At 38.3% G+C, this 23,358-nt stretch overlaps 2 protein-coding genes across 6 annotated transcripts in view; one reads left to right on the top strand and one right to left on the bottom strand.

The window, feature by feature from the left end:
- Positions 1 to 7,264, top strand: part of LOC308685224 (transcription initiation factor TFIID subunit 4) — a gene marked incomplete at its 5' end in the record, with an annotated part of 35,944 nt that extends 28,680 nt beyond the window's left edge. For 2 of the 4 annotated variants that reach the window (XM_081356882.1, XM_081356884.1), the window contains 2 exons: positions 5,637 to 5,850; positions 5,932 to 7,264. In XM_081356882.1, coding sequence (XP_081213008.1) covers positions 5,637 to 5,810 — 174 coding nt within the window. In that variant the 3' untranslated portion in view covers positions 5,811 to 5,850; positions 5,932 to 7,264. Of the gene's footprint in view, positions 1 to 5,636 lie in introns of all 4 variants that reach the window. The other 2 variants (XM_081356883.1, XM_081356881.1) reach the window with 1 other exon arrangement.
- A 2,909-nt stretch (positions 7,265 to 10,173) lies between these two features.
- Positions 10,174 to 23,289, bottom strand: kctd15a (potassium channel tetramerization domain containing 15a). Of its 2 annotated transcripts, none has more exons than XM_081355604.1 (5): positions 22,876 to 23,289; positions 20,785 to 20,960; positions 19,598 to 19,742; positions 14,325 to 14,630; positions 10,174 to 10,436 (listed from the first exon to the last, which is right to left on the bottom strand). In XM_081355604.1, exons 1-5 carry the CDS (start codon positions 22,885 to 22,887, stop codon positions 10,278 to 10,280), a joined length of 798 nt encoding a protein of 265 aa, XP_081211730.1. In that variant the 5' UTR covers positions 22,888 to 23,289; the 3' UTR covers positions 10,174 to 10,277. The 2 variants fall into 2 exon arrangements, with proteins under 2 accessions (XP_081211730.1, XP_081211731.1); XM_081355605.1 differs by lacking the exon at positions 22,876 to 23,289 and adding an exon at positions 22,592 to 22,792.
- Between the last annotated feature and the right edge of the window lie 69 nt (positions 23,290 to 23,358).

Below are 23,358 nucleotides of genomic sequence, written 5' to 3' on the forward strand. Positions count from 1 at the left end.
TTGGTGTTATTAGCAATGATTATGGCAGATTTGAGAGCTTCGTATATTGAAAAATGCTAGTAATAGATATCTAGTCCATTGACTAGAACCTGTGCCATATCTAGAGACTATAGACTTGGGGTGGGTTCTTTTAATCGATAATGTGATCAGCTACCACTAAGAATGCCCTAGAAACAACATAGCAACCACCCAGAATACCCCAACAACCACATAACATGGTAATAACAAAAACTCAAAACAGCTAGCTTGTTATGCGGTTGTTAGGGTGTTTCTAGAGTTTTACCAACAGCATAGCAACATGCTAAAAAATATCTAGAAAAAATAGCATGTTATGTGGTTGTTAGTGTTTCTAGTGTTATTTGGGTAGGCTTTAACAACACATAGCAACATGCTAATAAAAACATCTAGAAAAACTAGCATGTTATGTGGTTGCTAGGGTGTTTCTAGGGTTAAATGGGTGTTTTGTTTTTTTTAGCAACCACATTGCAACATGCTAAAATAACCCCTTAACAACTGTATAGCAACATGCTAAAACCACTCAAAACACTATTGAAAGGCTATAGCAAGTTTTCTTTAGAGGATCTAATTTGAACTATTCCATTAGTGGCTCTCAATTAAATTTTTAGTAAAGGATGAAGGAAATAAAACATCTGTTTGATTTAAGGATTTTAATTTGATGGTGTGTTGGATTCAGGGTAGATTTAAGGGTTTAGTATCTTCACCAGTTGGACTTTGTTGTGTCTGTACTTAATTGTGTGGTGAGGTAATGATGGAGCACCACAAAACCTTACATGCTCTTGTTATGGTTGGGGCCGCAGGCCTGGATTTTATCCCAGCTCTGCCCCTCAGCTCCTCAACTTCACTGGAGGCACAGGAACTGCAGCTTTGCCACTATTTCACTAATTAGAAAATCCCCTTCCCCACAGCAAGACTTTTTAATTATGTGTAGTGTCAACTACTTTACAGATTTAATCCATGGATAATACACACCGAACCACAAACTAGAATTGTCATAAATGTGCTGGAAAAGTGACCATGGTCTTAGCAGCTTTCGTAGAACCTTCTTACACTCTTAACAATATAGGTTCCGAAAGGGGGTTTTGCCATGCAAACTTTTTGCTTCTCCAAAGAACCTTTTTGTGAACAGGTCTTAAAAGAACAATTTTTTTTCTTAGTGTGAAGAACATCTTGATAATCTAAAGAACCTTTTTCCACTATAAAGAGCCTTTTTTTTTTTTTTTTTTTTTTTTTTTTTTTAAAGGTCCCGTTCTATGCCCCTTTTCACAAGATGTAAAATAAGTCTCTGATGTCCCCAGAGTGTGTATGTGAAGTTTTAGCTCAAAATACCCAACAGATAATTTTTTACAGCATGTTTAAATTGACATTTTTTGGGGCTCAGAAAAACGAGCCGTTTCAGTGTGTCCCCTTTAAATGCAAATGAGGTGCTGCTGGACGACACAGGGGGCGGAGCTTCATGAGCTCGCGCTCAGTCTGTCAGGAAAAATTCATCTCACGGAATGATGATAATATCAGAAACTCTCAGTAACGGCGTTCATTTCGAGTCGGACAATAATGCCTACAGAGTCAGATTGCTGTATAGAGATGAAACCGGTATGGTTTAGTAGTTTAATTACGGTTATTATAACGTATTTGTCATCTGCTTGTAGGCTGTGTATCCATTATTTATTAATAGCCTACAAGTCTGCTGTCTGAATGATGATCAAACATGTACTGATGAGTTTAATAAAGTTTATTGTACATCACACAAAAGATGAAGCGTCAGTTTTACTTCAGAAAATCACCGTAAGAGCTGAGTAAACACAGTAGCCTAAGTTATAAGAAGTGCGCAAGTAGCCAGTAGAGTTGAGGGAGCATTCCTGTGGGCGGAGGTTAGTCAAGAAACGGTTCTGGTGATGTCACTAATGCAGGATGTAGAGGGGTGTAGTCCAATCGAGACGTTTTTTGTAGTCAACTTCTGTTAAATAAAATATCTCGCTTGGCATTGAACTTTGAGCTTTATAATTTTACAGATATTATTTATGCTCTAACAGCAACATTACACATTAACTAAAGTTTGAAACATGAAATCGCATGCAACGGGACCTTTAATGGATGTTAAAGGTTCTTCATAGATTCATCAATGCCAATAAAGAATCTTTATTTTTTAGACTTTATTTTTTACTCTGCATCTTCTTTGAGGAAGACATTGCGGTTAAAGCGGCCTGTTTTGAAGCCCAACCATGTCCCTCATAGTTTTGTAATTGCACAAGGTTAGATGGTTCTGGATCAAAGTAAAAGACTGCCATCAAAAAGCCGGATAGTATAGGGTTAAAGTGAAGTGGAGCAGGGTTGTGTAGCCCCGGGCGGCAGTTCTGCAAAGACTGGGCTGTGTTCGTGCAGAGGCAAGGCGAGTCATTTCCCCAAACGCTGGAGACACACAGAACCCTCAGGCACTCTCTAACCTTTAGAGGCCAGAAGTGCTCACAGTCGTTTGGAGGAATAAGGTGGAGTAATAAGGTTTTTTCTCTCCATTTTGTCTGGAGAGGGTTTTTTCTGTGGTGGTTTGGTCACTTTGAGTTGAAGGGCTTCTCAATTCTTGGGTAGCTTCGGAGCAGAGCTGCTTCTTGCATGAGTTGTACATGTTTTGAAGATTTTAAGACCTTTACATCTGGTTGAAGGATACGTTTCATGCTTTTCTGCTCAATTCATGGCTTTCAGAGACCTACAAGTGTAAGCTGCCTCATCTCTTCAGGGTTTGGAGTCAGTTCCTCTGGAGGTGTTTGCTGTCCTACACACAGTGAACACGCACAAACACAACTCAAGGGTTTACAACACACTTTAACCCTAATGACACTCGAAAAGATAGCTTGTGCACCCTACACATTCCACTCCACAGCTAATGTGGTTTAAAAAATACATTTCTCTCAGTGCCTGGGGCATGTTAATGCTCACATCTGTAATATATTCATCCATATCTTTACACATTTATGCAGGCTTAACAAGCTCCATCTCTAACGCACCACTAGGATAGTGGCAAAATGCCCTGAGCGTGTTCACCCACACATGCTAACTGTGAAACGCAGTCTTCCTGTACTGCAGTATTGAGTTGAGCAAGTAAAACTGTATCTTACTAAAGGCTAGAGTTTAGGTGATTACATATTAGATTTTTATTTTAAAAAATGATTTTTTTCTGAGATATGTTTTACTTTTTGTAAATATTTTATTATGGGTCAACGATAAAAATGTAGTTCTTAGAAATGAACTCTTTGTATTCATTATGGTTTTGAAAAACTTTTATACAATTTTCACAAAAGTTTCAGGTCAATGATAAAAATGTCACTTGTAACTGCCATGTAAAGTAATAACATTTTCCTGACAACATGCATAATGTCTACAGATCCTAATTATTTTTAAAATATTTGTTTATTTTTCACTTTTTAATTTTTTTTTTATATTTCTATTAAGCTATTAAAACAATTTTAATAATTTACCAACAATAGCATTATTTAGGTGTACCACCTGCAAAATGTATGTAATTTAATATTTAAAAAAAAAAGTAATTTAGCCAAATTATAGCTTTTCCTTTTGTTTTACTTTTATGCCTGCTTTAAAAAATATGAAATTAATCTTAATTCAAAAATAGCATTCAAGTCGTTGCATGTAAGAATCAAATGTTTGAATAAATAAGATGTCGTCGACCTATTAATTTGAAATCAAGTACAGTGGGTCTGTGTTGAAGACCTCATTCATAAGTGTTTGCTGACTGTTTTATGACATTTTTAAATTACGTTTCTCCACACACACATACGGCATCCAATGCTCGGCATTGATTTCATGTTTATTTAAGTGCGTGCGATGTGTAACACTATCACTTGATCGTGTCCTTAACTTCCTGGAACAGTCTCTTCTGGGTGTGGTTAATCACTGAAAATTTTGGCAGTAAACTCTGATTTTAGTTTTGCGTTTCATTCTTTCTTTAAAGTGCTCATAACAATTAAACATTAAACGGCGTACAAGACCACGCACCGACCTGCCAGCGTAAACATGTCGTGTCCTTTGCCAGCCCTGGGTGTGTGTGAGAGTTGGAATCATTCAGGGTGTGTAGCATGTATGAGGGTGATATAGATCCCACAAAGCTGCATGTTGTTTCTGTAGGGTGTGGTGTGTGTTTTGTGCCCAGAGGCCATCTTACACCTTCTCACGTACACTTAGTATTCAGTGAAGGCTGGAGACCCTAACCGAGTGATGTCACAGTATTTGACCCCCTGTACGGCTGATGAATACGATACACATGCGATCTTCCTCACTCCTCCAGGAAATTGGTTGTAAGGTCTTTCCCCTCAAGGTGGACTACGTAAATAATCGTAATGTTGAGAAAGCTGGTCGTTAGCCCTCTGTTTCATCGTCTTGACTAGTAATATATAAGCCTAGATTTTATTTGAATGATCTTTGTTTTTCGTAAGAGTGTGGCTGTGATCTCATTCTTTCCCACTCACATTTGTTTGAGTCAAATCTGAAGAGGAACTGCTTTGAGATACTGTAGTTGAGATCAAAAGTCTGCTGCCCGGGGCATGAGGTGTGGTTCTCTAGCCTCGAGCTGAGAACAGATGATCACATGTTGTGCAGGTGTGCTGACAAACACACAAAAGCACAAAACCAAAGGATCTTTGATGACTGCAAGGTCTTTACTGCAAAAAAAAAAAAAAAAAAGATTTGAAAATCAAGGCCAGACTGGTTCGGCTCAGATTTAGGTAGCACAAAGACTTAAGTTCAATTTTGCATTTGATTTGATTTAATTATTTTGGACTATTTTAAATAAACCCAAACCTTTTGGCCTAATTTTTTTTTGTCTTGTTACCATTTTAAATTTAACACAAAACAATCTGACCTAATCGAATCTTTGAGAATAAAAAATATTTATTTCATTTTATTTCCTTTTACTCTTAAGTTAGACATAACAATCTGACCCAGTTGAATCTTTGGGAATGTATATTTTTTTTTACTATTTTAAATTAAATACAAAGCAATCTAACTTAATCCAATAGTAGATTTTTATATAATTATTTCTTTTTTTATTATTTTAAGTTAAACATGACCACAAAATAATTTGACCTAATATTTGAGAATAATGAAAATGTTTTTTTTTTTTTTACTATTTAAATGTAACAAAACAATCTTTCAGTCCGATCTTTGAGAATAAATAATAAATATTGAATTAATTTTTTTTATGGTTTCAAATTAAAAGCACAATAATCCGACCTAATCCAATCTTTGAGAATTCAAATTTGTTTTAAAATTTGTATTATTATTATATTTAAAAAAATAATGTTATGCTATTAGTCGTGAGAGGGTAATAGCAGAGCTGAGATTTTATACAGTAAAATGTTGGCAACAGCAAAGACAGATCTTATGAATGTTATAAATGTTTTGTCATTTATTAAAATTAACCACTTGTTTTTTTTTTTTGTTTTTTTTTTAAGAAGTATGTTTGTCTAACTGTGGGCTGTTTATGGTTAAATAAAAATGTAACAGCCTACTTAACGTAGGAACCATTTATCATCACCAATCACAGCCTTGGCAAACGTTTATCAACCCATGACAATGACCTAATGAATTCTTTCATCATTCCCATTCAGCCTCCTGCGGGCTCCTCTGGAGCAGCGACCGGTTCTACCTCATCCTCCACGTCTTCAGTCCGGCAGACCCGTCAGCGCATCACCCGGGTCAACCTCAGGGACTTGATCTTCTGCATGGAGCAGGAGCGAACCACAGCCAGGTCCATGCTGCTCTACAAGGCCCTTCTGAAGTAGCACTGATCCAGTGAGATGGATGAGATCATCCACCCTAATGGTACTCCACCTGCTTGACTCTCAGTAATACGTTCAAGTCTTCCTCTCCTTCTCCACATTCGTCTCCGGTTTGTGCCTTCAGACTCACCTGTGGCATGAACTCTTTGATCAGTACGAGCGTGTTGCTGTGAAACTTCTAAACGTGGCCGTTCTGGAGATGAGAAGGTTCTGGAAAAGCACGTAAGCCGGCGGCTGTGGACACCATGTGATTATCCCCTTTGGGTGACCCCTTTATGGTTTTATTTCCCCTTTGTTTTGGATTAATGAGCCATCATTTTGAGCAATGTTGATCTTTTTATTCATTAACTTGAACTCAGACTGGTTTTACGTTTCAGGATAGAGATTGAGATTTGTTTTATATAAATAGCGGCTGGACTTGTTTTTAACCGAAAGCCTCGTTTGCAATAGAGACACTGGAAACGTGAATGCAAATTTTTAGAGGTCTAACGAGTCGGGAGTATTTTTAGTAACTTATAAGTAGCTCATCTTTAAGTCTCTGAGGAAACGTGTGGATGTTTTGGGGGGATTTTTTTGTTACAGATTTATGCAAAATGAAGAAACTCTGTGTTGTAAAACACTGACTGTCTTTCATCCTATTGGATGGTCTTTTGAAATTCAGTGACAGTTTTGTCTCGCACACTCAGTGTGGAGTTAAATGTGTGTACGGTTTCACTAGTGTCTGTGTTAAGTATACTGTGAAATGGTGCCTTACGTGGCCCTCCTAGGGCACCATTGTTTTTTAATCAAATTCACGGCATGGAATTATCTAATATGCTAATACTAATATGCATCGCTTCAACAACGATTCTAGAGCAGGATCTCTCGTAACTTATTTGTGGAGAAATGGCAGGTTGTACGTATTGTTAATTTGACCCTTTTTTTTAAAAAATACGTTCAAAATAGGGTGGTTTTCACAGACTGCAGTAATGATTTTAAAATACTAATGTTGCATTTTGGATCCTGTACTTTTGTGTATGAAATTAAATTTCACAATAAATTTAGTATCTGTCATCGGGCATTATTTTGTCTCAAATAGCGAATATTTGTTAAACTGCCCTTTTATGACATGCAGTAGGAGAGGAAATGGCATTGTTTGACATGTACCTTTTGGCCTTGTACAGATGTATGTTGGGAGACGGTCAACGTTCATGTCGCGTGCAATGATTCCTTTGAGATCTGAAGCAAAATCTTTTTCCATCACTCAGATTGGTTTTAATTTGTATTGTTTGTGCTGACGTTTGGACAAACAGTATTGTTGATCAAGGGATTGTCTTTTGTCTAAAAAACATATCTATTAGAATTTCTATTTTTGCTAAATTTAACAATTTTTGAATGTTTGGTTGGTTTGGAAAAAAGTGCTCATCTCTATTAAATTTGTACTTTTGTAAAAGAATAAAGTTCCTAATTATACTTCTGACGTGACTTTCTTTGATGTTTGTTTTACATGAATGAATGTAAAAGTCAACTTGAATACACTTTCATATTGTGCAAAATTTACAAAAAACAGTCTTGATGATCTTCCATCACAATGAATCAGCTTTATTTGGCTGGCCACATGGGCTATTGGTTAACGTTAATCATATGTCCTTACATTTTGCCAATATGTAAGGACATAATTACCAGCAAGTAAAGGATCAAATAAATATGGTCTGATTCCTGAGACAATTTTTGGTGTCTTTAACTACCATGTACTAACATTTAAATAAAAAAATTGGTACAATGCACTTATTGTGTAAATACGTGTTCTACATTGTACTTGTATTATGACATACCAGAATTAAATTATATCTGTAATTACACTGTTGACGCTCCCCTTAACCCAGTGTTTCCCAACCCTGTTCTTGGACACATTTTGGATATCGGTCGCATCTGACTCGTCCATTTCAGGTGTTGGAGTCTCTACTAATGAGCTGATGAGTTGAATCCGGTGTGTTTGATTAGGAAGAGTTTGCAAAATTACTGTTATGAACATGGTTGGGAAACCTAATCATACCACAACCTGTCCATCACCTTACCTCTATCCCACCTCAATAGCAGCAAAAGTGTTTTGCAATACAACATGAACACAAAAAGTACAAAAATATATATATTTTTTGGGCCAAGTACACAGTAGTTAAAGACATCAGATATAAACTGAGAGCCAATTGTTTTTTTTGTTTGTTTTTTTCACCACTGACTGCAAACTCATTCAGGTGAGGCTCTATACCTTCCATGATTCAGTCAATTTCTGATTAAAAACATTAAGTCCCGCCCTACCTTTTATTTTATCGTTGAGTAATTTGTTCAGAAAGTGTTTTGCGAATGTTCTTGCATGTTTAAGATCTATTTTCTAACTGCTATTATTGATCTCTTGACTGATTAATTTTTTAACATTTGTTTTGACCTTGTAGTTAATCAAAATGCCATGACTCTATCTTTCAGTGAAACGACAGACTTCTCTCTGGTGACGTATGCAGGACTTCTCCAATCATTTCGTCCACTGAAACCCTCTACAATGACTGCAAGCTCGCATTCAGATCTGCCTCCATCCAAGTAATGAACCAAAATAATGTTTCACTAGGAAAATATGTCGCTAATTCTGTTTAGTCTTGGCCTGTTTACGATATTCACTTCAAATGTCATTTGTATCAAAAGTTCATCCAACACATTCACATACATGCTGTCAGTGGTTTAAAATAGGGAAAGAATCCCAACAATTTATTAAAAGTTCATTTATCAACACCAATTACAAAAAGAATATGACAATTCAAATGAACACATGCCTGACATACCACTACGATTCATATCAATAATAATCCATTACCAAAAATTTGTATTTAAATAATATACATTTGGACCATACTGCAATATACATCTCGACACAACATCCATTAGAGCAGTATTTAAATTAAGATTTTTGTAATGTCCGACGCAGCTTCTCTGACCCTCGTTGCACTGGAGACAAGATAGTCTTTAAATTTTTTCTTAAAAATCTCCCTCTTTTTTAAAAAAAAATGGCAGCTGCACAGCGGCGAGATGGTAAGTTGCATTCAGGGGGACCTGCGTGAGCCTTTATGTACAATGTGCGACAAATCGAAGAAATTTGAACACAGCATAAAAGAAACAATGGCCAGTTAAGACAACAAATAGCATAATATATCCGTGACATTTCAGTGACCCTTCCTTTTGAAATGGTGAGCTGTCTTATTAAATGTGCCTTTTTACAACACATTATACAATTCAGTCTGTTTACCAGCCCTGCTTAGTGAAGCTAACCTTTCAAGTTTACTCTCCCTCAGTCTCTCTCCAAGTGGCTCTGATTGCACTGTTTTGCTAAGGGAGAGTGATCAAAAGGGATTGTGGGAAAGTGCCCTTAACCCCTGGAGACTGGAGAGAAGTCTGACCCGACCCTTGAGGGGCAAAGTTATCCCCCTCTTCTCTGACGGTCCGAGCAGCTCCCCCTGAAAGTGCTGACTAATCGTATTTTTTAAAAGGTGCCTTCATCAAACGACGATGTTGCTTTAGACGCGAGGGGATTGTATCTACAAAGAGATATTTGCTTGTTAACCGTTTACTCAAAGCAATCATGATGTATGATGAGTTTTCGAAGCTGCTAGATGGTACGTTCACGGCTAGTTTTGAAGAAAACGGGCACCCGAAAGAAAGGCGAGGGTTTAGCGATGCCATCAGACAAGCCAGTCCAGGTTTCCCTTCAGACGTGCTAGAGCAAAAAGCCTCTCTGCCCAGCGCTGAATGCATTACCAGACCGTCCGCTTTAGCCTCGAGTCAAAGCGTCTACGCGGCCAACTCCAGACCGCACTTACAACCAAATGACTTCTGAGAACTGCTCTCATATCCTTCATGTAGCGAGACAATAGCAATAAACCTGTAGGTCATAAAAGAACTGATTTACATAGATGAGACTGGAAAATGAGAACATTAGATATCAAGATTAAAAATGGATCAGAGGACAGACTTATGTATTTTGTGGTTAATTTGGCCCGGGAGCTTAGAGATCTGACTGGTGCTTCATTTGAAAGTCTTCTAGCCGGAAGGTGCGTTCGCCACAAACGCAACTTCCTTGTAGAGTTCTTCTCAGACTTTACAATCGCAAAGTTATGTCATGGTTCTTGTACAGTGGAAATATAGATCAACGAGTGCGTTTTGCATGACTCGAGCCAAATGAAGAGTTAAAAAGTTCAACTCGAGGTCAGTAGCTGAAAAGCCATCCCGTGGCTCGCTTGGGTTTGTAAAGCATCTTTTGGAGGAGTTTAGGGGTCGTTGATGAAATTACTCGAACATTTACTAAGATTTCAGTCCTCTTGGAGTCCGAAGAGTCGAAGCAGACTCTTCTTGCAAATAAAGCCTTCTATTTGTCCGCTGGCGTTTTTTTTTTTTTTTTTTTTTTTTTAAGCAGACTGAGGTGTTCGTGGTTGGTGCAAGAGCTGGCTAGTCCATTGGCTCCTGTTTTATCCGGATGGGCGTGTGGCTGGTCTGACACCGTCTGTCCTCCCGACTCAGGATGTACTCGCTGAACTGGGAGGAGTCCACGCCCCCGCCGCATGACGCCACCATGCTGAAGCCTTTCTGGAACAGTCTCTCCAGGACCTAGGAGAAACCAGGGACATATTTAAATATACTGATATTTCAGTACAATGAGAAACTCAGATGGATCAAGACACCAACAGCCTCACCAGGATCTAGAAGAAACCAGGGATTGAACACTCAGTATTCTGAGTAAAGATGATTTTCGTACAATATTTATGCTAGTTTATCAGCACTTATATTTGCATCAAAGACAAACTTTTCTGGAACTGTCGTTCTAGGATCCAGGAGAAACCAGTTTGTTCAATTTGAGACACTCTCTATGGGTTTTTGGAGTTTATGCTACTCTTAAAACAACTGCATAATTCTGGAACCGTCTAAGAAAAGACGTCTTAGTTTTTTGTATTTTGAGATGAAGTTTTATGTAAATGAGGTAAACTCCTATTTATGCTACTCGTATCTGCACTTAATTTAAATGCATCAAGACAGCACCAGATGAAACCCTTTTGTGTCTACAGGACCTAGAAGAAACCAGGGACAGTTATCCGTATTCTGAGATGATGCTTTTCATACAATGTGAGCTCTATCAGCGCTCTATAGTTGCATCAAGACAAACGCCATGTTAAAACTTTCTGGAACAGTCTCTCCAGGACCTAGCAGAAACCAGGGACATTTTTAGTATCTTGAGAAGTTCTTTGTTCAATTTGAGAAACTCACTATGGGTTTTTGGAGTAAGCAGATTATAATACTCTACGTAATTGCATCAAGATGACAACCCTTTTTGGAACAGTCCAGGACCTAAGAGAAACCAGGGAAGTCTTCGTATTTTGAGATGATGTTTATCATAAAATAAGCTGCTCTTTAAGCACTTCACCTAACTGCATCAAGATGGCACCAGATTGAACCATTTATGCAACGATCTCTCTAGGACCCAAGAGAAATTTTGTGTCTGTTATTTTGAGTTCAAGTTCTCTATAATGAGAATATGAAAAACTCGGTGTGACTTTTTTTCAAAGTAAACTCCTGTTTATGCCACTCTATCAGCACTTCACATAGTTGCATCAAGACGCATTTAAAATGTGCAATCTCAGTAACAGCGCTATCAACAACTTCACGCTTGCATTAACCCTCAGACGTTTCTCTCTCCAGACCATCCACCCGGGATGAGAAGGAGCGAGCAGACATCCCCTGGGCTGTTTACAGGGGTTTGATGCCGAGTCAAATGAGAATAGGCTCCCCCACTGACAGCCCACACTGTAGCCGCCCGACTCTTTCATTACAAACCCAATGCACACAATCTCAGCTACTGTCAGAGATCCCTCACCGAGAGACGTCTCAGGGCGGCCGCTGTCACTGTCATTCCCACCACCGCAAAAAAAGCCAACCAAATGTTTTATCTGTTGGAGTGCTTGTAGATTTTTTTAAAAAAATTCAATACATGCAGCCTTGAGTATTCACTTACTCCTGCACTTCTTTCAAGTGTGCTTCACATGAAAATGAAAGTTCTGGCTCGGGGCTACAGAGCCAGATAAAAGTCCCTCCGCAAAAAAAAAAAAAGATGATGAAGACGAAGGAATCAGCTGAACTGCACAGGGCCTGAGAAAAAATGTCCATCCTTATCCTCACTTTGGAAGTTGAGGCTGTGGAGAAACTTGTAGAGGAAATGAACACTTCTTATGACTTACGCACAGATGAGGAATGAAAGACATCAGCAGATGATACAAGGGCCTGCCGTGCACAAAGAAAGATTGCGTTTTTGAAGCATCTTTTCAAGACCATATATCGCCATTAAGGTCCATGTTAGGTTTTGGTTGCATCAGTGTTACAGAAGCGAGTTTTAATACACAAATCGTTTGGCTTTGAAGTTCGTTCTTTTTGTGAGATTTTAAAACTTTCGGCCACTTGTAGAAGATTAAAGGGATAGTTCGCCAAAAAAATATTATTTACTCAGCCTTGTGAAGAATAGAAGATATTTTGAAGAATGAGATGAACACTTTGACACTTCGATGAACGTCAAAATTTTTGTTTTGGACCCCATTGACTTTGTATGGACAAAAAACATTTTCAAAAAAACTGTTCCACAGAAAGAAAAAAAAGGTGAATTCTAGGTGAACTATACCCTTAATTTAAATTTAATCCGTTCTTTTAATAATAAACTCATATCTAGAGCTGTTCGTGAAGACAGAATGAACATATATAGAGTGTCACAAGCCTCTCAAATATTCACGCATTGATATCTGAAGGCTTATGATTTTGACATTACACTCAGAGCGCTGATGGTTGCATCACTTACTAACTTTCTTACAGTAAAGGCTACAATTTCTTGCCAACAAACTCTCTCTCTTACTCTGTCTTTTTCCATATCTCTCGTCCTCTGTCATTCCTCTCTGATCTACTCATATTTCATAGGGGTTTTTTTGTGAACACCCGAGATGACAAACCCCCCCCCAAAAAAATCCACCCGCACGATTTAGTCGGTTAAGTGCAACCGTCGGTTAAGAAAAAATACATAATCAGACACTCTAATTAGTAATACAGTAAGTCAATTAGGCGTGTGTAAAAAAGTTGCGTAAACCAGTTTAGGTTGTTCAAAGAAACCAAAGTACAGTATTAAAAATGTAGCATGTGTGTTTAAAACGCTTCAGGCACAGAAATGTTGGAGCACTTTTTCAAACGGAGAGATTTGTCTTAAGGACGAGTTAAAAATAAATTATGCATATCATTTCCCTCTCTTCTCCTCTCAGTTTCATGACTGCATATTCCCCACATTAGCATCGCCTCCAGGATTCACAGACGCATGTATGTGGATGTATCTGTGTGTCGGTTTTAGCACCTTTTAAACAGCCAAATGGTGGGGCATAACTGCACCTTTGCAGCTGTGGAGCCACACCTGCCTTCTACATCTCACACCCTCTCACATCTCTTCATGTTGGCAGGAAGCAGTCAAGCACAGCGCGCCCAATATCCCAGCAATCCAACAAAACTTTTTCCAAGTCCAAGTCAAAACTTTAAAGTTCACCGAATCCTTTATAATAGTTATATTTAATTTAAATGTAATTATTGGTTTTATTTTAGGCTTTTTGAGCATTTTTACTTGACAGGATGTATAAAGAGTATAATGTGGGATCGGGGCATGTTGCAGTCCAGGTTCGAATCACCGTTTCCAAGTCGAGCACCGTGGCTCGTTTTGTCTGGACTACACGTCAAATTCGATTAAAATTAAACACAAATGGGTGAATCTCAAGAAAAAAACATGTCTAGTTCACAAATTACCCCGAAATGATAATAATAATGAAAAACTTTTGACATAATTTTCATGACATTTTTCCTCCAAATCTTCATTAACATTTTACTTTTACACTTTTTTTGCTACTTACATTATTCGTAAAGGTGATTTTCATTATTTTCATAACTGTAAATCAATATTTTTAGTTTTCATGAGATTCACCCAAGTATACTCTATCATTCAAAAGTTTGGGGTAAGTGCAATTTTTTAAAAATAAATGTATACTTTTATTCAGCAAGGACGCAATGCATATAATGTTACAAAAGATTTCTATTTGAAATAAATGCTATTCTTATGAAGTTTCAATTCATCAAAGAATGTATCATGGGTTCCACAAAAATATTAAGCAGCACAGCTGTCTTCAACACTGATCATAATGATAAATGTTTCTTAAGCAGCAAATCAGCATATTATAATGATTTCTGAAGGATCATGTGACACTGAAGACTGGAGTAATGATGCTGAGAATTCAGCTCTGCATCACTCCAATAAATGACACTTTAATATATAATGTACTAGAAGTCAGTTCTTTTAAATTGTAGTAATATTTCACTATATTAGTTTTTGCAAAAACACAAAAAAATCTTAATCCAAACTTCTAATCGGTAGTATATTAGCAATTGATGACCATCAAATACATGGTATTATTAATGACAGTGCTGTACCTGTACAGAGTTGAGCCTGCAGTAGCCATTCAGTGGAAAGCGAATAACATGGGTTGGATCCTGGTTCCAGCCGGCGTTCACTGAATTGCACATGACATCCCCGGTCTCTGGGAAAATCTCTTCTATGAGGGCCTTGTCCCCACTGATGGCAATCCTCTCGCCCAGGTCAGGGGTCACCCGCACCACCAGGCACTCGCAGGGCTGAGCCGTCCGCCGCTGCTCCCGGTCCTGTTTCCAGCGCTCCAGCTCCTTCACCATGGGCGTCAGCTGGTAGAACCGAGCCTCCTCGTACAGCAGCTGGAACTCCTGCAGGGACAACACATGGAAGTGAATGTATGCACAGAAAGATAGACAGAAGGATGAACGAAAAACAACCCATCCAGCAAAAGATTGAATGAGCAGAAAACAGACCAACCATTGAATGAATGAACGACTAAGCAGACAAAAAATGCACCGACAAACACATTAGTGAATAAGCGCAAACAAATGAAAGAACAAAACAAGCGGGCAAACAAATCAGCAAATGAACAAACAAAACTAGTGGGCAAACAAATCAGAAAATAAACAAATGAACAAACAAGAAAACCACCAAGCGAGTAAAAGAATGAGCAAACAAATAAATGGACAAACAACCCATCAACCAAATGAATGAACAAGCAAACAAACCACCAAGTGAAAAAATAACAAACAAAAAATGAATGGACTACGAATTATTTTGCAGTCCTACTCTGTCACGATCAAATATCATTTCAGATTTAAATTTTACGTAAGTAATTGGTATGGTGGTGTGAATCCACTAGGTAAGACATGACGGACTAATTTATTTTTTTCTAAGCTCTTATGAGCTCTTATTTTTTCAATGCAAACTCTCACATAAAAGGAAAAACAAAAGAAGAAATTCAAACCCATATAATGATTGAGTGCTGTGTGTTTCAAAGCACATGTCGTTTAGCATTTAGCATGAACCCAGACCAACACACGGAGCAGTTTTGCCCATCTGACCCGTCTCTAGCCGGGACCAGGGCGAGGGGGGTGGGGGGAAGGCCCTCCGGCTCTCCCCTCACTCACAGATTCTCCGGTCGGACAGCACAGATTGCTGCCTTTGCCTGAGGGCTCCTTCACCCTCGAGCACATTTACCCCACTTACACTCGCCTTTCATTCACCACTAAACCAGATGGCAACGCGCCTCAGTCCAGCCATTACAAACACTACAGAAATGAAAGTATTTCCAATATAAATGGTGGTATGCATGGGAGGAAAATGAATAATAAACCAAAGTCAGTGTGGTGTTACCGCTTGTGTAACAAACACTGATTTTATGCAGCAATTCAAGTCTGTATTATCTCTATTTTTATATATTTACCAGGTATAATTTGGAGAAAAACTTCTAAATATTCAAAATACAAGCATCTAAATATTAACCCTCATGTTCTGATGATGTAGACCACGTTTCTAAAGGTGAAAAAATGATATATATTAAATCATAATAATAATAATATATTATAATGCTATTATTTAATACTATATATATACAGTATATATTAAATAATAGCATTATGATATATTGTTTACAGACCAATGTTTAATAATAGTATATTATATGGTTTTATTAACGTATGGCATTCACTTTTCAGAAAGACTTTGGGGTCTATAGGTATATTTCACATAATTTTACACATTTTGAGATTTTCTTTTTCTAATTATGTGAAATATACCTATAGACCCCAAACAGTGAGGTAAAATTTATCATCCAGCATGTTTGATGGATGTTATCGAGTTAGAATTTTGTCAGTTCTCATTAGATTGAGAAAAGTCATGACGCATTAACCTGATAGTCAATGTTAATGTTTTTGGAGATATTAAAGGGCCTAGGGGTCTCTCAGACCCCAAACACGAGGGCTAAAAGGCAGTTCTGCTTGAAACGCTGATAGCATTCTCTGGTTGTGTGCCTGGTGGCCGTGAGAGATAGCTGTGATCTCGACCCTGCTGGCTCTTCATCCCCACCCTGTAAGACTACTCATTCCACTGCAGGCTACGCCACGCACAACAATAGCACACACCATCTCAGACACAACGCTCTTTTACAATTACCACAAGAAAAGGAGTTGTTTTCTTACCCACACCCCTCCCTCACCCTCTCTTCTTTCTCTCCCTCTTTATTCCCTATGTTCCTTTCTTTAGCCCATACTGGTGCTGACAACATGGATACAGAGACTTTAGGCCTTCGGGCTCTTGCTAATTCAAAGAAAAACAAGCTCTGCTTCTTTCCCAGGTCTGCAGTGAAGGCTGGGTATGTTTTAACAGGGCTCTTTCTGTGACTCACTTTTGGGAAAGAGAATGTAAAAGCAACGGCCCACAGTGGAGTGAATTTAGTCTTTAGGCCATATCCATATAGACAAATGAAGATGGATGCGCTACATGGTTTTCAAGAGCAAACTCTTCTAGAGGAACAAAAACGTTGCCAATTAAGCCAATAAGTCGAGTCTTATGAATACGCAAATGTAACAGACATCTGGGAGGAAACCAAACGTATGCCATCACCTCTCACGGGAGGTGCTGCTATGGAAGGTTCTCATAGGTTTTTGGATGAAAAAGAGGTTTGTAGGTTTCTAGGCCTTACAGACAGACCCAACAATGGCTGAACGGCGACTAGGTCATGTAGTCATCGAGTTTCCCCGCTCTCACAGGTCAGGGCATGGTGAGTTTTGATGTGAAAAGTTAAGCATAATGGGATGTAATGATGTGCCTCTCAGTGCAGTTACATATTTTATGTGTTGTTATCAAACGGTCTAACACAGTGGAGGAAAGCTAGCCACGGAGCCTGAGGCGGGAATGACTAGTCTCACCCTAATTAATCCCATTGACACAAATACCTTTACCCATCTGATTTTTGACTGAGGCAGGAATAATACTTCACCGACTTATCTGCCGTCACTGAAGAAAAGACTTACAGCTATGTGTGTTTGAAGTCAGAAATTGTATTTCACACTATTTTGAGTTGTTGCTATAAATGTACTCAGTATTGTATCTTATTTTGTTATAAATGTCCTTAGTATTTTTGTTGTTACTATGAATGTACTCTGTGTTCTATTTTATTTTGCTATAAATGTAGCCTACTTGGTATTTTCAAGTCAGTACTGACAGTATATGGACATATTGTCTCAATATTAGTGCTGGGTATTGCCACAGATTTCACAATTCGATTCGATTTCGATACACAAGCTTGCGATTCGATTCGATTTAATATCGATTATTTTGGATATCAGGTACAATACATTGCAAATTTTCTCAAGGAAACCTGGAAAATAAAAGGGGAAAAAATTATTGTAAACTATGGGAGTCAGTTTTAGCCTATAGGCTTCATTAGCCTACTATAATATTGAAGGTAAAAATTAACTGATTTGTATACAAACACTTAAAATACACTTTTATTTATTTTTATAATAATAAAGTTATATAAAAATTGAAATGGTGGCTGTCATAAAAACTTTCCAGATTTATTCAAACGCATTAAATATTGAAGAACATTAAAAAATATAATGAATGTGTAATATGGTGCATATGTTTAACAAAATGCTCCTCTCTAGAGTCATTTTTTCTAGCTGACTAACGAGTTTATGGTCACTGGATATGTTTTTTCTGAGGTAAATGTGACGTTATGACATTGTTTACTAACGTCTTTCCACGGCTGAAACACTGATTGAGCGATTCCATGTGATTCCATGATACGGACTTCGATAAGTTGTACTTTATCTTTTAACACACTTTCCGATGCTCATTCATGTTTATTTCGCACTGTAACTGGTGTTATTAATGCGGAGGAGAAGCTGCGCTGGCGCGATCTCACGCCACAGCGCCAAAACGGTAATTATGTTTTAGAATTTCGTAAGAAAATGGACGTAATTTGAAATCTGAGACTTTGTTTCATATCAATAATAACAAAGCACAAAGATTATTGGGATTTATTGGATGGGATGCGCGCAACAATGTTCCATTCACTCATCAACTGAAAACAGGATGACTAATCGATTCTTGGGATTTAAGAATCGATACCGTTTCGTAAAAATGAGAATCGATTAAAATCGAGAAATCGATATTTTTTACCCAGCCCTACTCAATATGCAAAGGAATTGCCAAAATAATGTTTATACTCACATACTTCCGTACTTCCCTTTCCCGAAAAAAAACAGTATGTGACAAAAGAAGTATGTCCGAATTCACAGTACTCATAATATAGTAGGCGAAAAGTACCTGGATGATCTACTACTTCTGGCGAGATTCTGAAGTGTTCATTCAATGGACACTTTACTATCCCATGATGCCACGGGAGAGGATTTATGAATGACAGTGAAGCGATGTAACTGACGCTGGTAGGTCACATGACAACGACAACATGGCGAATGTAGTGCGTCCGGATTATATTCATACTACACACATTCATACTATATAGAACATACTTTTTTAGCGGTCGAGAAGTAATTACTTATATAAAATAAGTACCAGCTCAAGAGAGTATGTAATTTCGGACGCAGCCAAGGTGTTTCTGAGGAACAATGTCATCAATAAAAATCCAATTGCTCAAATTTGAGATGTCTTATCTCAAGGTGAGGCAATTTTAGTGACTGGAGAAACTTTGTAGGATGAAAAATAAACATTACAAAAGCAGGTTTTCATAGCGATGCCATAGGAGAACCATTTTTGGTTTCTAAAGAACCTTTCAGTGAACAATGGAAAAAAGAACCATTTTTTCTTGTATAAAGAACCTTATGTGCAATGGAAAGGTTTCATGGATGTTAAAGTTTGTTGTTAAAGGAGTGTGCCGCAAGAAAAAAAAAAAAAAAAGGAAATGCATGATGAATCTTGGAAAATGTTAATCATAGTATTCAGGAATTTTAGCTTAAGATAAGGTTGAATTATTCCAAACCCATGGTGTATTGAAACCATAATTTCTCTGTGGTTGTCTGGCCTTTGCATTTCACCTCAAGGCAATTCACGTGATGCTAAGAGAGGAACTAAATGAAAGGTAATGCTTTATTTTAAGGTGACATCGTTACACGTTACTGCATGTACTTACTATAGTAATTACAGTAAATTATGCATAATTACAAGTAACTAAACCTAATCCTAACCGTAACTCTATAGTCAGTACATGTAGTTAATTAATATTACTCAGTACTTATTTGAGTAAGTACAATATAACTACGTCACCTTAAAATAAAGCAGTCAAATGAAAGTTTTGGCCTGCTGAAGACATTCGGTGTGTGTTCCTTACCCTGAAGTCATCAGGAAGAAGCAGTTTGCTGGTTCTCAGGTAGCTCAGGATGTAGCGGAATATCTCTCCGTCTCTGTCGATGAAATAATGCTGCTTCAGACTGTCCAAAACAATCGGTTCTGTGCCGTTGAACAGGCGACTGATTCTGGGGGGAGAAAATGAAACTCAATGACACTTCAACTTAAAAAAGTTTTATGCAAGTACTACACGACATAAAGAATGATGATGAAAGAAAAGACATTTTCTAACAAAAACGCTCCTTTTTCTTCACATTTACATTTGAAATAAGTTTAAGAGTGAACATGTAAGTTGATTATTTTAACCTGATTTAATTGCCGGAATGGGGTCAAGCAATGGGAATTACGCTGTACGCTATTTCTGTTCTTTGGATAAATCGACTTTATCTTTGCAAAATGTTCTTATTTCATTCTCTCATCCTGTTTCATTCTTCCGTTCGTTCTTTCTTTCTCTCTCTCTCTCATTCTGGAAACCGATGCAAAACACTTAATAAGAAAACCAATTCCCCCTTTTGTGCCTCGGGTGGTCCTTTTCTCATATGGTCTTGCCGTTCCCCCAGTTAGAATTTCACCATATAGCTTTAGGCAATCTTAGTTTTTCATCTCAGACTCTTTCTTTTTTTTTCTCCAAAAAGCAATTAAAATGCTGCCTGCTTTTCACCCTCCCCCCATTTTCCTCTCCTCCCTCCTTCTCGTTGCTCTCTCGCTCCATATCCATTAATAAATCAGAGCGAGCCACGCTCTCTGTTAACCTGAACAGATGTGGCAAAGCTCTCACACTCTCTTCCCATCTTGCACACACACACATCTCTAACAGGTGGCGTCCCTTTGCCTCCCTTTATCCGCAAACCTCCGTAGATTACAGTTGGGATGGATGCAGCATGTAGGAATTGCATGACTCTACAAGTGGCAGTAGTAAAATCATATCTTTTAAGCTTATTTTTACACAAATTTGCTTTTAAAAGTACAGCAACTAAATACATCTTTGATTTATCACTCTATATACATTGCCTCCTTATATATACACTTATATGGAGGCAAAAAGGAAGTTGGACTACAGAATAACAATATAAATGCTCATAAGAGCTCTGTAAACATGACAGTTTTACGTCAACATCAGCCTTATCCATTCCAATAAAGTCAGCGCCAAATCACGACAGGTTGTCTTACCTGGAGTCTGGGTATTTGGTGAGGGTGGCCAGACTGCTGGTGTACATGTGCCCGCCTACGTCAATGTGGACTGGAGCGTTTGCTTTAGTCAGCTGAGCCGGCAGTGGGATTCCCTGAGAGGCCAGAGGAGACACTGGGGACCGGGTCAAAGACAGCCGAGACATGCTCCTTCCCTCCTGCACAAACAGCACAGTATCAAACCAACAGCTCCTGCTTCCCTTCTCCCCTTCAATCTCCGAGATCTAAGGTGCGATTCTGGCCTGCAAGTACGCGGGAGATCACTTTTACATCTTCCCTTAAATTGCGTTTTTTACCTTAAGAATTAGCACCACAAGTCTAATTAAGAAAATTTGCCTGCCGTTTTTTCCCCCCCTCCTTTTTTCATAGAACCGGAGGGGAGAAATGGAGTGATGCTTATTAGCGAGTACGAAAGGGAGAGAAGGAGAGAGAGAGAGAGGGATGGATCCTAATACTGTAGGTGTCTACCTCCGGGGTAAGAGAGGGAAAAAGTGTAAACTCCTAATTAAAGATATTGGGCGAATGTGTGAGACTCAAAACACCTCATCACCAACAGCTTTCCAGTTCTTTAAAAGTTTCTCAGAGCAAAAAAAATCAACATTTTGAATTGAAATAAAAATTAGGCTAAATAAGACTCAAATATCCACAAGGTCAAACATAAAAATCGAAATGATGCTGCGTTATAATAAAGATTCAGTTTGTGCTGAAGGTCTCATTGTCGTCTCCTCTTACAGCTCTTTACATTAAAACCATAGGGACCATGATGAATCGACCTTTGTTTGGTGTAACAAACAATTCCGCCAAAACAGATGGTTAAAGTCCCATTTCCAGAGGCATAATGCCTGGAGCAATGTGTGCACATGGTTTAACGTCAGGGTCTTAAATACTTCTATATAGGACGATGTATCCTATGTCTAGCCATCAGACATTAAACTATGAAATGTCAAAAATCAAATGGGTCCATGTTTTAGTTTAGCCTATAGTTAACTTTCAAATAGTTTATAATGTTTTTAAAAGACAAACTACTTAATATGAGGAGTTATCCAAATATATATGGATTTATGGCCTGGGTAGCACCGTCAGGAGAACTGCCCCACTTTTCACGATATTAAAAAATCAGCCATTGTATCTAGTGAATCTACAGAGCAATGGCTAAAAACATAATATGGCTATATTACATTCTTCTGAATTAAGTTTTATGAGATTAAAACACAGAGTAGCCTACCGTGACATAATGACAAGAAAGCATATTTCCAATAAAAAACATATCCGAAAAACAAACGGGGCCAGTGTAGTCCCATAACAAACAAATGACTCTTACGAGCCGGTTCTTTTAATGAGTCACTCAAAAAGACTCATAACTACGAATCAGTCTGACGAATTCTATACTGAAATGAACAGTGAATCCGTCAGAGCGGTTTGAATCAGCATCTCACTCAGTTACTAAACTACAAGTTATCATTAAATTGTGCACTCAGTAGGCCTATATATATATATATACACACACGTACTAGGACGGAAGCAAACGATAAGAGATAGCCTATCCTCAAAGTCAGAATTAACAGTTTGTGATGTTAAAACTGCGCCAGGTCCCTGGAGTGCGTAAAATAGCCCTACAACTCTGTGTACCGCACTTCCTGTACGCAGTGGGCATACAGTAGTGCTCTGACCTCTCATTGTACACTCATATCAGCCCTCCCTGATCTAAAACCGCAAAAGCACGACACCGAAAACGAATGCAAAAGAAGCACTGGAGAAACATTCGAGAATTTGACAGAATCCACCGTACCGTTTCAAACATTTTAGGATGTCCGACGCAATCTGAGGAAGGATTCTAGCAGACTGTCTCTGATGAAGGTTGCTTGTCCTTTAGAAAGAACTTTTCGTAATATTTTTTTCGGCACTCCAAGAGCTCTTCGGTGACAATTCCGTTCTCAATCCAGCGAAATCTAACGCGGCGCTATATAGGTCGCTGTGGCTTTAAAAACTCGTTTAAAACACAGACCACAGTCTCTGCTATAGACACTTTCCACAAAAGCTACACAGGGGAGTCAGTCAAGGCTGCGTCCTTACCTTGGAAGACATAGCTGTAAATGTATCTTCAGCCCTCTTTAAAACATGAGATCGATCGTGGCGTGTCTTAGCCTCGCTTTTTTTCTTTCTTGCTCCTTTTTTGTTGAAGCGTGAGAGAGCGTTGAAGGCACAGCGTTCCAGCCCGAATAACAGAGGACAGCTGAACAAGAATTCTTGCTCAAGGCTCTCCAAACGCCCCGGGGCAGGATTAGGCTACAATTAGCTCAACCCTGCCTGAGCTGGGGCGAGTTACAAGAACAACATTTGATCTTGCTATTCACATTTGGAAGTCTGCGTATATATGTGTTTTAATCGCATTTATCGTCATTTATTCGTCTACTTGAACAAAGATATGTGCATGCGCGAGGATAACGGTTTACTAGGTTACCTGTGTGCATGTCTTTAGCTTCGTCTAGCAAAAGAGAAACAATCTTTTGTTTGAACCTATTTAAATATACAGTATTACAATTTATGAATAATATT

Source organism: Scardinius erythrophthalmus (genome assembly GCF_964197995.2).
Source record: "Scardinius erythrophthalmus genome assembly, chromosome: 24".
In the NCBI taxonomy this organism is placed as follows: domain Eukaryota; kingdom Metazoa; phylum Chordata; class Actinopteri; order Cypriniformes; family Leuciscidae; genus Scardinius; species Scardinius erythrophthalmus.